Source organism: Octopus bimaculoides, chromosome 10 (assembly GCF_046866305.1).
Source record: "Octopus bimaculoides isolate indiv1 chromosome 10, ASM4686630v1, whole genome shotgun sequence".
In the NCBI taxonomy this organism is placed as follows: Eukaryota; Metazoa; Mollusca; class Cephalopoda; order Octopoda; family Octopodidae; genus Octopus; species Octopus bimaculoides.
Genome location: NC_142937.1, coordinates 91707337 through 91724836, shown reverse-complemented (window position 1 = coordinate 91724836; position 17500 = coordinate 91707337). Strand labels below are relative to the sequence as shown.

The following is a 17500-nucleotide window of genomic DNA, read 5'->3' as shown; positions in this document are numbered from 1 at the left end:
ACTATAGCATCGGACCGACCAAAGCCTTGTGAGTGGATTTGGTAGACGGAAACTGAAAGAAGCCCGTCGTATATGTGTGTATATATATATATATATATATATATATATATATATATATATATATATATATATGTATGTATGCGTGTGTATATGTTTGTGTGTCTGTGTTTGTCCCCCCAACATCGCTTGACAACCGATGGTGGCGTGTTTACGTCCCAGTAACTTAGCGGTTCGGCAAAAGTGACCGATATAATAAGTACTAGGTTTACAAAGAATAAGTCCTGGGTTGATTTGCTCGACTAAAAACGGTGCTCCAGCATGGCCACAGTCAAATGATTGAAACAAGTAAAAGAATACGATAATTCACGAAATCAGGCAAAAATGTTCGATTGGTTTTGCATGGCTAGAGATAGAACAATCCCCTTTCTTTGCAGCTCGTGCATCAATGTTTCGGCCTCATAATTAATGGCGTCATCATAGTTTAGAGCTTGTCTGCCAATTAGATATCTTTATAATTGTAGATGTAGCAAAGGGTTCAGTTACATTCCTGGCAATATGTTTATAAGCAAGTTATGTGCGCCCGCGTGTCTGTGTGCGTGTCTGTTTTCAGAACTGTAACGGGAATATTAGAACAACAGATCGATAACAGAAATGCGCGTAAACACCACGGAAAATATACATTAATGACAAGAAGGGAAGGATAGACAAGTAGCTTGTTATATGAGAAAATAATACGTCTTAGTTGGAGATATTCAAAGGTGAAAGGTGGAGTTTAATGAATGAAATCTTAAAGCTATAAAGTTGTTATAAATAACAGTGAAAGGAAATAACTAATTCCTTTCTTGTAAAATTTGAAATGGTTTGGATGTCTAACGAGTGTCCATCAATTACTGCGACGTCTTGGAGATGATCTTTTGAAACACTTAACAAATATAACACGAAGAAAATACAACAGCCGTTTCCTATGTGAACTTAACCGAAAATGAAGGAAATTAGTTATTCTCAGTAAATTCATTCAAGCAAACCAAGTACTTAAGAGATAAACGTATCGTCTGATTACTTCGAATTTACACATAAATGTATCGTCTGATTACTTTGAATTTACACATAAATGTATCGTCTGATTACTTTGAATTTAGACATAAATCATAGAAGGGAGCCTCCCAACTCTAAATACGCAGAATCCTCTCTCAAATTTAACAGTCAAACGTCCATAATGGCGGTTCTATTAGATTATTAACTTTTACCAAATACGTAATTGTTATAATTAGTAAACAGATTTTAGACAAGATAAGATCTTATCTACGATTAAAAGTGGTTTCTCTTTTGTCACTCACTCTTTTAGAACAATATACAGGCTGCTATGAATTGCTTTCAACCACTTTCTAACACATCGAAGTCTAAATATTTACAAATCGACACTATGAAATATTGTACCCCATCGTAAGTTTATTAATGCCCTAAATTTTGCTAGCTTTATGAATAATAGTTTCTGATTTAGGTACATATTCAGCAGTTTTAAGGGTTAGTTGATAACATCGACTCTGGTACTTCGGCCCCGAATCAATGAATAGCAAACATGCACTTGACGGGGCTTGGATCTTTGAATTATATTACCGATGCTGATAAAGATAAAATTATGTTGAATAGAAAAATGCGCCCTAAATTATTATCTGTCCTTTGGATCAAAATGTCTTCAAGTAAATCTCATTTTGGTTTTAATATAAAAGTTAACCTCGCTGCGGTGGCTAATGACTATTCTAAGTCTGTTTATAGTTTATGTCAAAAGAATAAATTCTGCTGGAAAAAAGGAGGCCTATATAGAAATCAAGATGTTTAAAATCTATCTATTTATCCGTCTGTCTGTGTGTCTATTTATCTATCTATCTATCTATCTATCTATCTATCTATCTATCTATCTGTATATAGTTTTCTTTATCTCTCTAGTATATTACGCGCAAGCATACATGCATATATGTGCATGTATGTGTGTGAGAAAGATACTAATTGCATATGTATGTGTGTGTATATAATTTTAAGTATACATTAAGATAAACCCAATACTTTCAACCAATCCTAATAATGATGCACACCAGATTGTAGTGGAAAACCTATAAATACGCAGAATATATATATGTTCTGTAGAACAGCTATTTGTGTTCTATTCCTTCTTTATATTATCTTTCTGTTTCTTTTCTTCATTACAAACAAGTAGTTATCTTAGATTTTCCAGCTCAATAAACTATCTTCACTGTTAGTTCCTCTTCTCCCGTTGTCAAAAAACAGTTTATTTTTACCGTTGTAATAATTGAAATCGTTACTAACTATCGTAGCTTCCTGTTACTTATAACGGCGTTATTTCTCGTTTTTATTATATCTTAGGATATATTTAAATTTGACTCTCATCGTTAAAGAGTTCTGTACTCAAAGCTCCTGTCTCTTATTTCACCGAAATTTCCTTACTTAACAATCTTGCTGTTCGTGGTGTCTTTTCGTTTCGGTTCGGAAAACTGTATATTTGGCAATCGATTTATTGTTTTATGTGTCTTCGATTATATATATATATATGTGTGAATATGAGTGTGTGTTAGTGCATATGGATGCGTGCTTGCGTGTGCGTGTGTGTTTGTGTGTGTATGTGTGCATGTGTGTGTGTGTGTGTGTGTGTGTGTGTGTGTGTGTAAAAGTGTCACAAATAACACGAGTGGAATTTGTAACAAAGCGAAAAAAAGAAATAACTAACAAAAGAATCCCACGCGGAATGGATCAAGCCTTGAGTTAGACACGTGCCTGAAAATGTAGAAATAACAAGTTAAAGGACGAGAAAGAAAGAAAATGTGCAATGATGAGCTTAATAGGTCAAAAGGTCACTTGAGAAACAGAAGAAAAAGAGAAAAACCTACAATATCAAAGGAGACATCTGCTCTTGTGGAATATCTCGTGAAATTTATATACATTAGCCTAAGCAGTGCAACGAGACAAAAGCGAATTATATCTTACAGTTGTAGCAGATGAAAATTGAATTTTTTTCCGGCTACATCGCCCCGGTTCGTATAAATTATTCATAATCACCAGTAGCTGTTTTTCCTCAACTTTTGTCTGGCTCAAGATAACAAGGTAAAGAGTTGTCGATGACACAACATTGCACCACGTAAACCGTTGCACTGCATATGTAGAGCTTCTATATGTTTGGATTTGAAAATTTCCGAATTTAATATAATTAGCTATTTCTATTTTGATAAGGAGTTTTTACTCGAAATATCACAATATGAAGCAATCTTGGACTATTGTTTAATATAATAAAAAATTTAACTTGCATTTTACGGCTTCTACACGCGCATAAATATATGCATTTACGTATGTATATAGGTATGTATTTATGTCACATCATCAATTATCGGATAGAAAATCAAATTTGTATTCTTTTGTGTGGATTCTTGGAAGTTTGGAATCTGAAACCATAAAAATACAGAAATTTTAATGACAAACATGTGATGGAAGATAATACTTTTATAACTATAGTTATTTTAAAATATATATGCATACACATCAACTTACACACACTTTTCCCAATATATATGTGTGTGTGTGTGTGTGTGCGCATGTGCGTGTGTGCGTGCATATGTGAGTGTGCGTGCGTGCATGTGTGTGTGAGTGCGTGCGTGGGTGCGGCACGTTTACATATTTGTGTGTTTGAAAATAGAAGTAAATCTCTATTTTCGAAAGCTAATATTACAGTTTTTCAATTATTTCAGATTGCAACCACGATGGGGTGATAGAGTGGGATGATTTTGAACTTGCCATCAAGGTTAGTATTAATTCTTTATTTCTGTCTGCTATGCATAACCATATGTGTATATATATATATATATACTTCATTTAAAAGCAGCAGAAATATCACTAAAACTGTTACTCAGAGTTTCACGTTCCCGTTCGTCGGACAGTTTTGTTAGAATGGCAAACTGTGGAACGTGGAACTCTGAGGAAAATGAAACTCTGGATAACAGTTTTTGCGATATTTTTGCTGCTTTTACATAAAGCATGTTACTCTACCTCTGGTATTTGAGTACTCTTTTTTCCCATCTTGTTTCACATTTATGTGCTTATTCCGGTATATATATATATATATATATATATATATATATATATATATATATATATATATATACATGTTCAACTAAAGGCGGTGTTCCAACATGGTCGCAGTGAAATGACTGAAACAAGTAAAATAATATTTATGTTCGGATGGCGGATGAACGCACACCCGAACAGCTGTGTTATGGTGAGCTTGCAGAGGGGTAACGCAATGGGTGTAAATCTAAAACGAGGTTTAAGGACGGCATAAAGACTACCATGAAGTTGCTTGGAAACTCCTCCTTCGGATCGAGCTGCATGTCGAACTTAAGTGTGGAGTGGAGCGAAAGCTTTTGAGGAGGCCAGGATGACACATACAAGACTCAGAGATATTTAAAGAAGATTGTTGCGATCAACGACAAGGTGAATCACAGCGACTTTTTTGTATGCGGTTTGAGACAGATCAGGACTTTCTTTTGCTGGGCTCAAATCCCATTTGTGGAGCCATGGAAAACGAACTTCCTCCAACTATTCTGCCTATATATCTGTGTACACCTTTCAATGCAGTGTATGCCAGAAGGTTTGCAAATCTAACAGATGCATCAGAAAATATTTTAAGATTCACAAAGATCAGAACTTAACTACAGGTCTTGGTCGATCAAATCAGATATGCAAACTCCGTGGGTGTCTTTCCAATACCTTGTCTGGTTTTAAAAAGCCTTATCAGATGCCATGATGGATCGATGGATCAAAGGTGTAAGTACAGGAGGTGGGCAGACTCTGCATAGGGAGAAGACAACCACCACACACACACGCGCACGCACACACACACACACACACACACACACACACACACACACACACACACACACACATATATATATATATATACATATATAAAACATTGGCAGATTCGAAAACAAGACGTACGGTGACATAATAAAATACTGGAAGAGATTTCGTTTGGCCTTCTACAGATTTGACAACCACAGCAATGAAAAATATAAAGAAGCATTAACTGCTGTAACATTCTAAAAGCAGACGTCATATTAAGACAGAATCAAAACGACACTATACGCTTCTATCAATATTTCATATTATGTAAGAACAAAACATTGTAATAAAGACTTAGTAGTGATGTACAGAACAATGTCTTTAACTTTATGATAATCTCCTGACATGCCAATGATTAATAGGTTAACTGATGTGCGTTATATATAGACATATTTATACAAACACAAATACAAACATATACACCCGAAAATATATACGCATAAATATACACGTCACAATGAATATATATATATGTATATATATGTATATATATGGATACCTGTTTACAATGTATATATGCATATATGTATATCAGTATACATACATACACACACACACACACACACATATATATATATATATATATATATGTGTTTATTTATTTATTTGTTTGTTTATTTAGCCGTGTGTATGCGGGTGATGATTGATGTGAACTAGACAAAAGCTTCTTTATAATCTAGGCTGCAATTTATATTTTCATTTTTGCTTGTTTGAAAAAAATAATATAAAAATAAATATTGGATAGCGATTTAATCTTTTCAGTCAAACATAAAATCGTATTCTGCACGACTAGATAAAACGTAAGAACCGCCTCTTCCTCCTTCTCCCCACCAAGCTGGGTCTCTCTCTCTCTCTTTCTTCTTACTCTGTGCATGCACGCACACACGCGCACACACACACACACGCACACACACGCACACACACACACACACACACACACACACACACACACACACACACACACACACACACACATATATATATATATATATATATATATATATATACATTCATACATATATATGATACTTATATGTGTATGCATGTATTTATGTATATATGTGTATTTGCACATATGTGCATATCTACCTACCTCTCGCTTTCTCTTTGTATATATATATGTGTGTGTGTGTATGTGTGAGCATGTATGTGTACAGGTCTATGACATATGTAACCAAAACAGTATCCTACAGCACATAATATCAGTAATATAGATATGCAAACCTACAATTTGCATAAAGAAGAGGATATTAAACAATACTTTCTTGAGAAATACATTATAAATTCATTAGAAAAAATTCTTACGATGTTAGCAGAAAAAGCAAGGGTTGGGGTGCAAGAACTTAGCTTCACTCATAATTAATCATCTGTTTGTTTAGATTTCGATCAAACCTGCAAGGTAGATTGTCTCAAAAAACTGCATGCACGATGTGGAGAATATACCACCAGCATTGCCCAAACGACCTGAACATTAGTTTCAAGGTTCATCCAAGGCTGGGACCACGGGCCATACGTCCCTTGCTCAATTCAGGATCACAACATATAGGTACACTGCGACATAATTTCTTTTCCTCAACAGGCCCTGCCCTGTTTAACATTGTCCCAAAACTGATCAAAGAGAAATAGGATCCCATCACCTTTAAACGGAGTCTGCACACATTTCTTCAAGGAATACCAGATAAGCCACCTATACCTGGATACAACTCACTCAATAAGAACTCACTACTCGAATGTACTATGATACCACAAAACTTGACTTTAAAATGATTTAGATAATCCTATCAGGTGGTGCTATTAAGTTAGACATGGCGTGGACCAATCTTTGGTTGAAACATTTGTAAGTTTTTTCTAAGTTATATATATATATATATATATATATATATATATATATATATATATATATATATATATATATATCCTCACATGGAAATAGTTTTACTACTCACTATAATGCATCTTTGTATATAGAGTGTTCTTCTAGGATTTTTATCTGCAGCCATTTTGTATTCGTGTATATTTAAATATTCAAATGATATATGTAAATACATTTATATATAAGCCCCAACATTCGGCTTGCTCGCGGCCGTCAGTCTGATGAAGACGAGCAAACTTAAACTTTGGAGTCACTGTTAGCATTTTACTTGTAAATATTTAACGAAAATAATTTTTGTGTACAATCATATTGTGTATTCCTTCAGTTTAATGTTAGAATGTTATGATATGTAGCTTAGCATTATATCTATCTATCTATCTATCTATCTATCTATCTATCTATCTATCTATCTATCTATCTATCTATCTATATATATATGTGTGTGTGTGTGTGTGTGTGTGTGTGTGTGTGTGTGTGTGTGTGTGTGTGTGTGTGTGTTTGTGTGTGTGTGTATGTGTAATATCTATCTATCAACTAATGTATATACATATACGTTTGTATAATTTAATATAATATCAAACTTCTTCGAGGTTTCTTATTATTATTGCTATTGTCATTTTCTATGGTTCAAATATACTTTATTCTCTTTCCTAATGTCTACACTAAATATGTTGAATATATAGATCTATTATCCAAATAACATTAGCTATGACATTTCGTGAAAGCCACAAATGACATACAAGCAAAACAACACTATTAAATAAGTATGAAAAGATTATAATAATCACTGACAAAAAAATATCTTCTTTTTTTTCAATCGCATATTTGATCTGATGTCAGTATTCTCTCTTCGAATATTCCTGGCATTAACAATGCTTTCAATCTATTAACTGCTATTTGTCTTGTGTTTGGCGCCGAAGAACCATTCAATTTTTAACCAATACCATCTTTCCTTCATTTTCCCCTTGTTCTCTCACTCCACCGAAATCCATTCAATTTTATAAATTTACTTAGTGATTCGTTTGATAATATTTTGATTTTTAATTCGAAATAAGATTGCACGTCTGCTGATATCTTTTGTATTGCTAATAAAAAGAAAATAGTCGTCACCAGCTTTTATTATAGATATATTTTTTCACAGAATATTTGGTCTTTTGAAATTTGTGTCATTATTCAAAAGATTAGAAACATCTCAAACCTGAGTGAGCGTTAATGCTGTCGCTCTACGTGGCTAGATCTGGCGGACAGATTGCCCTGAAATTTTAATGAACGATGCACGCGATAGTGTCACCTTGTGTATTGTAAGGTCTGAAGGAAGGCACTGTAACCATTGCCATAGCAGTCCCCGAAAGGCGAGCAAGATTAATGCCAGCAGCCGAATGTAGAAAAGACAAGTAGAGAGTTCAATACAATGACAAAAAAATTTTGATAAGGAGGAATCTGGCGTGGTGGTAAGAGCAATGTTTGGTAGAAAGATATGGGGAATAGGATGAAAAAACAGACAAGGACGTGTGTATACGGCATGAGGCAATCAGTAATTTCGGATACACTTGAACTATTGTAGAGGCAGTAAAGGCAGGGTGATGAGAGAGAGAGAGCGGGGACTTCTGTCAGTCACAAGTGAAAGTATGTTTATGGCTGATTTCATGTAAATCACTTGAGCAGCTTTTACCTGGATGAGGTTTAGGATATCTTTGTGTATAGCAGCAGGTTCCACTCACATGCCTGAACTTTGCTCCTTTATAGATTTCACCTGAACTTTGTAGGGAATTAAACGTTGTCGGGTGATGCAGTGCTTTCTGGTTCTTAAGAGAAAGTGAAACATGTGAAACAGGAAACATGTGAAACAAGAAACATAAGAAAGTGAAATATGTGAAACAGGAGAGATCGGTTGTACAGAGTATATGATTTCTAGTTTCGTGACTGAAGAAATATATTAGCGTAACCCAGGTTCGATCAATTTTGATAAATTCTCTGCTTTGAAAAGGTCTACACAAACCGGAAGAATAACCATCAGCACCAGCGACAAATTAACATTTTGTTTTTTTCTCTGTTCTTCTTGTGACTCCATTCTTGTGACTCCATTTTTGTGACTCCATTCTTGTGACTCCATTCTTGTGACTCCATTCTTGTGACTCCATTCTTGTGACTCCATTCTTGTGACTCCATTCTTGTGACTCCATTCTGGTGACTCCATTCTTGTGACTCCATTCATCTTATTCCGGTGGGTCGTTATGCTTTATTAATGAAAAATATGCAGCGGATCCATGGAAACACTTGAAAACATTCGATGCTGAATACAGCCATGAATTAACGTGTGATTATATATATAAATGTATATACGTGAGTCTCTCTCTCTCTCTCTCTCTCTCTCTCTCTCTCTCTCTCTCTCTCTCTCTCTCTCTCTCTCTCTCTCTGTGTGTGTGTGTGTGTGTGTGTGTGTGTGTGTATGTGTATGTGCATGTGTGAGTTTGTTGTGAAGGTGAATTCGGTTTCCAATCCAATACGCAATAACTTGGATATGGGCTTTCTACTGCATCTTAACGATAATCAATGATGCGTAACAGGAATTTATTAAGCGAAAAATGAATAAGATATATATATGTATATATACCTCTCTCTCTCTTTTTATATATATATATATATATATATATATATATATATATATATATATATATATATATATATATATACATACATATATATATATATATACATATATATATATATATATATATATATATATATATATATATATATATATATATATATATATATATATATATATATATATATATATATATAGGTATATATGCCTACGCACATGTATAAATACATGTATATGCCTGTGTGTGTGTATATGTGCGTTGCAGTTCTTCGCACGTGTTGGTGTCTCTGTCCGTTTCTGTGCATACCGGTGTAAAATCATATTGATTTGCATCTGATATCAAATATATCATTTAGCCACTCTATAAATACAGAACGATAAATTATATATCAGGCAGACATAAGCACCATCATCCATGGTCTGCGAAGTCCAGCATAGTAAAAAATCAGTAGGAAAATGCCATTTTAAGAAATCGGAATGGCATAGTCCAAACTGAAATAAATAAATAAATAAATAAATAAATACATAAATAAATGAATAAATAAATAGATAAATGGATAAATAAATAGATAAATAGATATGGTCACGGTTGATTGCTTTGACGATAGGTCGTCCTGATAAGAGCTAATCTGGAGCTAAGTAACAGCCATAACACAGATGTTAGCTTAATCATAAAAAATACTGATTGAATGAGGTAAAACCACCACGTAGGTCGTAAAACTAAGCAGAAGCGACAAAGTGTATTTTCATTAGATATTTGACTAAGATAAAAATGATAATGAGTTAGATCTTAGGATACTGGTATAGACGCAACTAATGAGGTATAGATGCGTATAATTGGTTATGGTGCCCTATCATGATGTACAGCTTTATTGTTGTGTAGAGAGAATATGATAATGTATGGAAGTTTATATATTCGCGTATAGAAGTTTATGGTGTTGAACACTTTTTTTATAGTCTCATACGTAACTTGATGTGTCTGAAATAAAACATGTCTGGCTTTTGTTTTATGTTTGGTTATGTATCTATTTATTTACCCCTCTCTCACGTTTCCTCACTATATATATGAAATTATAGTTATATATAAAGAATAAGGAGAAAGTGGAAAGGTAATTAATAAATTATTTATTAACAAGTAAATATGACAACATCTCTGACAGCTGCTTCGAAACACTTGTCAGAAATGTCATATTTTATAATTAATCAATAATTTTATTAAATACCTCTCCGTTTTCTCCTTATTTTTCTTTTAAATATATAAATATATGAACCATGGTTTATATGGTTACCTTATAGTTGAACTTTCTATCGATTGGTAAGTAACCAGTATTTTCGTTGGATTTATGATCCCTAAATGACGTTGATTGCCTTTACTTAATTATATATACATATGCATACATGCAAATTTTATACGTACACACATATCCACGTACATACTGCATGTGACTAGCACTCCGTCGGTTACGATGACGAGGGTTCCACTTGATCCGAAATTAACGTGCAAGCGCATGAGCGCTCCACAGACACTTGTATCCTTAACGCTGGTCCTTTGAAATACAGGTGCAACTTATTTGTGCCAGTTAAGTGGAGTGGAGCAACGTGAAATAAAATGCCTTGCTCAAGGACACAGCACACCGCCGGGAATCGAACTTATGGCCTCACAATCATGAGCCGGATACCCTAAACACTAAAGCAGGCGCATATCATATAGAGTTTTAAAATTATACCTGTTGATCTTCACAGGGGGAAATATACACAAGAAATATACACCAATAAATCACCGTATGTATACTAATCAACAACTGCTTGCTTTAACATTTTCCTGACATTTTCACCACATAGTAAATGTCAGAGTGCCAATAGAATTCGAGCCATTAATCTATTGACGGATATACGAACCACTCGGTAATTTTTACTATAAAATTCATCAAAATAACGATTCTTTGCCAAGAACCTGTACTTTGCCTGATGTAAACAATACATCACACAAATGCAAACAAAACATACGCTGCGCTATGCATGTATACAATTTGGCAGGCCTTCCCCCACCATAGTGGCGATGTTAGAGTATGGCGTTTTGGAATTGATACCTAGAGTTAGTTCTTAATGAATTACTACACTGATCATGTCTAAGTGGTTGTCAAAATGGACTATGATAAGATATTGAACAAATTTATCATAAAAATTGAGGTAAAAACCAGCAAAAACATTTTGTTGTTCATGTTGGCATTACACAAAGTAGAACACACGTCTACTCGTCTGTCATGGTTAATTTTTTTTATTGTAGTTTTTACTCCCACATGTTTCAGAATTACGTTAAAGATCAGTTTCTAACTTACGTTTGAGGTTTATAGATTACACATAGAGAAAGAAGTATTTAAATCTAATTCCAAGAGGAGCAACTATAATAATTTCGTGCCATTGCAAAAGGCGTAACTGCCAAAATGTTGGCACAGATTTTCTGTAATTATTTTTATTCGTCCTCTGTGAAAGGGAAAATTAATGTGTCAGCAAAGTTTTAAAAACCTTTCTACAATGATAAGAGGCTGGGGTTAAAGTGGTTCATATTTACTTTGGAACATTACTAAGCTGAAAGAGGAATACAGATTGGTGAGAATACGTTGTATTTCGTGCAATGTGACATATCAATTATGATAGTTTGGTGACGGTAACGAAATTTGAGAAAGCCATTATCTAAATGTGAAGAGAAATGGTGAATCTGATTATTATTTAAAAGTCTGATTTGTAAACAGTATTTTAATCTGTATTGTTTGGATAACATCAAGACACTTGGCTTTTTTTAACCATTGTCACATTGTTCTACGTTACAATATTTTTTCCAGAATTATCTCTCAAACAATGGTATAAGCAGTTGATGAATCGATTTCTGATATATATTTCTTGCTTGTCCTGAAAGAAATATGGAGTTTATTACGCGTCGTCCTGTTTATTGTAGTATTTAATTAAACACTGAGATTTGTATTTAGGCGAACGTCATCAGTTAATGATATTCACTTATATACAACTAAGATAACATACATTTTGAAGATTAAAAAAAAATAAATAAAAGAAGGAACGAAATATAATACGAGCGGACTCGACAATCATTTCATGACGAAACCCAGGCAATATATTGTAAATTATATGACGTATTGGTTGTTGCGTTAAGTCTGGATATGTTTTGATTTACATAGATTAATTATTCATAATGGTTTACGTTTTGTTTCGCTGTTTACTTTCAATACCATCGTTGAAGTCTAAACGATTGTCCAATTGATATTAAATAGAAATTAGTTATAACAATAAATCACGATTTTTAATTTCGATTTTTTAATGATTTATGACAAGAGACGATGGTAATTTTCTTCCGTTTTCTTTTAGCTGCTGAATAAATCAAAACTCGCTAACAATTAATTATTTCGTAAGTTAATGATGTCTTACAAACTTGACAAACATTGTTTTCTAAATTGCTTCCGGTCATAGAAAGGTCAACACTTTTAAATAGAAAATTACGATAAGTTCTGCGGAAAAATTCGTTAATCATTCGTCATTATTTTAAAAGAAATTTGATACTATATTCTGATTTAATGAAGTGTATTTCATGCTTTCGTCTAATATTAATACACACACACACATACACATACACACACACACACACACACACTTATACATACATAACACTGTCCTGCAAGTTCTTTTTACAATTGACAACATTGGACTCGGAATGAACGTACAGTGAAACAAATTCACGCTACACTAAGTTTATATACGTACATACATTTATATAATATACTGGCTGTCATAGACTGAATACTAGTGTTTATATATATGAGAAATGATATATAATCTATTGACGTATTGGTGCATGCTTACCGATGCACAGGTTTGTAAGCAAAGATTATACTTGATAAAGTAAGTGCTATTTATTTTACCGACTCCGGATGTATGAACACCGACGCTATTCTAGTCGTGATTTGAACCCAGTAGAGGCAACTAAATACAGCTAAGCGGGGAAACTGGAAATGACTGACACACACATATTTCTGTATAACATGCTTTAAAGAAAAGAAAAGACCATTAAAAATTGGCTGCCATAGATTTTGTAGAACTTATAATTTGGAAGTGTATTGCTTTATTGCTTGTTGTGTTGCACCGTTTATAGCATTTCACTATCTTTTAAATGCATACAGAAAATATACTCGCTAGCTTTAAATATCAAAACTTCTTAATCGATCCTCTTTCCAATCACTCTTCATGCAATAGATTTGAATTTGTTTCGAGGCTCGAACTCCTTCTTAAATTTTAAAAAATCGTTCAAGTACCTAAAGGCTTAAAAAAAACGAAAAAAATTAAATTACTTATGAATAATTTATTATGTTGCCTGTACTCAATTACCTCTGAGTTGCGAAGATTTTTGGTATTGAGAATGAAGCGTGTCTTATATTGTATGCTTAACCAATTATGGAAGAATAAGAAAATGGAAACGTCTGTAAAAAAATGGATATAAAATACAGATTGTTTCCATTCATTTTCAAGATTTCGTTTCTGCGTTTGGTGAGAAGTACGAGTGTCATATTACACTATCGTAAATAAAGGAAAGAACGCCCTTTATAATGTGGTTCTCGTTACTTTACGAATGGAACAGTAGATATTTTTCTAAGCTCTATTAAAAAGAAGAAACCAGGGTTTCACACGCAGAATTTGAAACTGGTTCTAATTGCTCATATGCAACATACTTGAATAAAACTCCTTCTTTGGTATGGCCATAAATGGACGGTCCCATGATCAAAGATAAACCATTTGTGATCTTTCTCCTTTTGCGAACGATATAACGTGGACTCCATTGTACCTTTTTGAGAAGACGGTATAATGTATTCCAAGGGAGATTTGGTTGCTATTCCTAGTAAGTCGAACGAATAAGTAAAACTACATTATTGACCCGTTTTCAATTGAATCTGTTTTACAGCGGAATCCTTTTTAATTGTCTTGATTTTCATAAACTAAATTGATATTTATTTCCGTGTTGTATGGTTAGATCAATGCTTATATTTCTCTTCAGAAAATCTGCGACTTGCATTCCTGGCCAATTGATGGTCAAAAACATAAAGAGGCGAGGGAAACCTTAAAATTGATATGGGACGGTCTAAGGAAGTTTGCCGATGAAAATGAGGTAAGATGTTTTTTTCACATTCTCTCATTATTCTGAAACGTATATATATTTTCTGCTTCTAATCGAGTCCTCAGGGTGTTGTTGAAAGAATAAGAGGGATCAGGATGTCTCCTTGCCTGACGCTACATCTACATTGAAACAAATACTATATGATATTAGAATACATTCTAATAGATTTATTTACACGCATGAAAACAAACCAGCACACTTACATACATACACACGTACACACACACACGCACACACACACACACATATATATACATTCTTTTATTTAATCTAGTAGTTAGTAGAGCTGCCTATTGATCAGTGAAATTAATCCAAGCAAATGGACCTCCTATCTGTTACGACATATTACTGTTCGAGATGCTTGATCAATTGAACCCTTTATACTTTGTATAATAATGTAAGTTGTTGGGTATTACATACACGTGTATAGATGCGTGTAAACTGGTGTAATCTTCAGGTAGACTTGGCGTCAAACATAATAATAATAATAATAATAATAATAATAATAATAATAATAATAATAATAATAATAATAATAATAATAAATAGGGAGCAAATAAAGGCTGCAGTAAGGGTGGGGCCCTTGCAGAAAACAGCACCGCGTGGAACCGCTCGAATACTCCGGAAGGTGCTTGAAAAATAAGGGGCGTTACCTTAGTTCACTGGTAGTGAACAGCTGACACCGTAGTACATCTCCAGCATTAGAAGCTGTGCAAAGGCAATAATAATAATAATAATAATAATAATAATAATAATAATAATCATAATAATAATAATAATAACAACAACAACAACGTCAGTAATAATAATACGCAGGAACATGTAATTTAAGTCACATGAAATGCATCACAATGTCGAATTAAAATAATCTTATAAGTATTTCAGGAATGATCAAAAGTTAACGAATATTGGGAGTGAATAGAAGAGAGAACATGAGTATAGATCGATAGATAGATAGATAGATAGATAGAGAGAGAGAGAGAGAGAGAGAGAGAGAGAGAGAGAGAGAGAACAGAGAGAGATGAATTGATCGAGGCAAAGTAGTAGAGCGAATGATTGATGGAGAATTTGGAGAAATGCTGTAAAAATAGATAGAAGGCAGTCGGTGTGCAATGCACATGCGAGATGCAGTTCGACAGGGGTGTTGTGTGTGATCGAACAATCTATTGCACTTAGATAATGATGACAACAAGCTGGTTAAGAAGAAAGCAGGTCAGAGCGATCGATTTGAACTTATCTTCGAGAGTGAAGTCAATATTTCGGGGAAAACTTAGAAATTCATCCTTCATACATACATACATATACACCTACACATACATAGATACATAGATACATACATACATACATACATACATACATACACATTGCACACATATACAATTATATGTACATGCATGCATACATTCATGCATACATTCATGCATACATTCATACACGTATATACGCATATTTATCTATCTCTCTCTATATATATATATACACACACACACGCACAGAGTCAGACTCACACATATTCGTATATACATTCAAATACATAAGTGTATGAATATGCCTTTATATTATATATGCGTGTGTATGTACAAATGTACGCGGGTGAGTCAAAAAGTAACGCCATTTTGTTTAGGAATACAGGAACATATATCATACATCAAAATGAAGCTGGTCCTCTGTGGATCACATCCCTACTTCTCAACATGGTCACCATTTCTCTCAATAGCAACGTTCCACCTTCGAATGAGAGCATGTATCCCTGCCCCATAAAATTCTGTTGACTGTTCTTTAAGTCACTTCTTCTTCACTACAGTTTTCACTTCCTCGTCACTGGACTGTCATCTCTTCGGCCCCATGAAAGAGGGTTTGAGAAGTAAACATTATTCCATATATTTGATTAATGGTAGAGAGTAAAGATAGAAGTTAGGAGAATGCTTATTAATCACTATAATTGTTTCGACCCATTTAGCATCGATCCCTCACGGGTGGGATACTTAGCAGCTGGTTTAGGAGTATCCATCGGTGTAAATATGTTTCTTCAGATATATATATATATATATATATATATATTTACAAACACACACGCAGACCGAGAGATTGTGTGTGTGAGAGATGAGAAACAAAGAGAGAGTCAGAGAAGTGTGGTGGGACAAACAGGAAAGGAAACATAGAACTCAATTAAATTAGTATATGTATGTTTTTATTAATGTTTATCAGAAACAACGAAGTGACTCAAGCTCCGAGGTTTTCGTGCGTTGACACTTAGTAAGAACGCACGAAATTCTCGGACCTTGCGTCACTCTGTTACTTCTGCTAAATATTAATATATGTATGTATGTATGTATGTATGTATGTATGTGTGTGTATGCATTCATTCATACACATGCATTTTTATATGTGCTTGCGTGTGCCTGTCTGTACATTTCTAGTTTCAATACATGTGAACCTGTACCTCTACAATAAAATCGATATCAAAAGCCACAAATAATTTCAAAATAGTAACAAATAAAACAATAAACAACAACAAAAAAAATGTTAGTATAAAAATATACGTAAAAGACGAACAAAAATTTCATACGAATATTTAATCAAATAATATTTTAGAATATATTAGGAAGTCGATATTTATGGTTGAATTAGGGTCAGAATGGAAGACAAAATATGCACTTACTTAATATATATAGCTTAATAATACTGATTAAAAATGTAACATAACTTTCTTTTCAAATCTATTTAGGCGGTTGTAGGTAGAGAGGTTTTATAGTGAGAGAGAGAGAGTAAGACCGAATTTGTACAGGATTAAAGAAATGCATTGAACAAGATATGGAGAACATGAACTATTGTGAAATTGAAATGGAAGTCTAAGAAAAGAAAACTATGAAATAAATAATCTTCGTTGTGAATTGATGCAGAAAATTACGCAAGAAACGAGCCGTGTGTA

General features: G+C 33.7%; 1 protein-coding gene across 2 annotated transcripts in view; it reads left to right on the top strand.

The window, feature by feature from the left end:
• Positions 1-17500, top strand: part of LOC106869419 (sarcoplasmic calcium-binding proteins I, III, and IV) — a 118926-nt gene that overhangs the window by 77459 nt on the left and 23967 nt on the right. For both annotated transcript variants that reach the window (XM_089359002.1, XM_014915151.3), the window contains exons 3-4: positions 3756-3808; positions 14449-14559. In XM_089359002.1, the coding sequence (XP_089215128.1) occupies positions 3756-3808; positions 14449-14559 (164 nt within the window). The remainder of the gene's footprint in view (positions 1-3755; positions 3809-14448; positions 14560-17500) is intronic.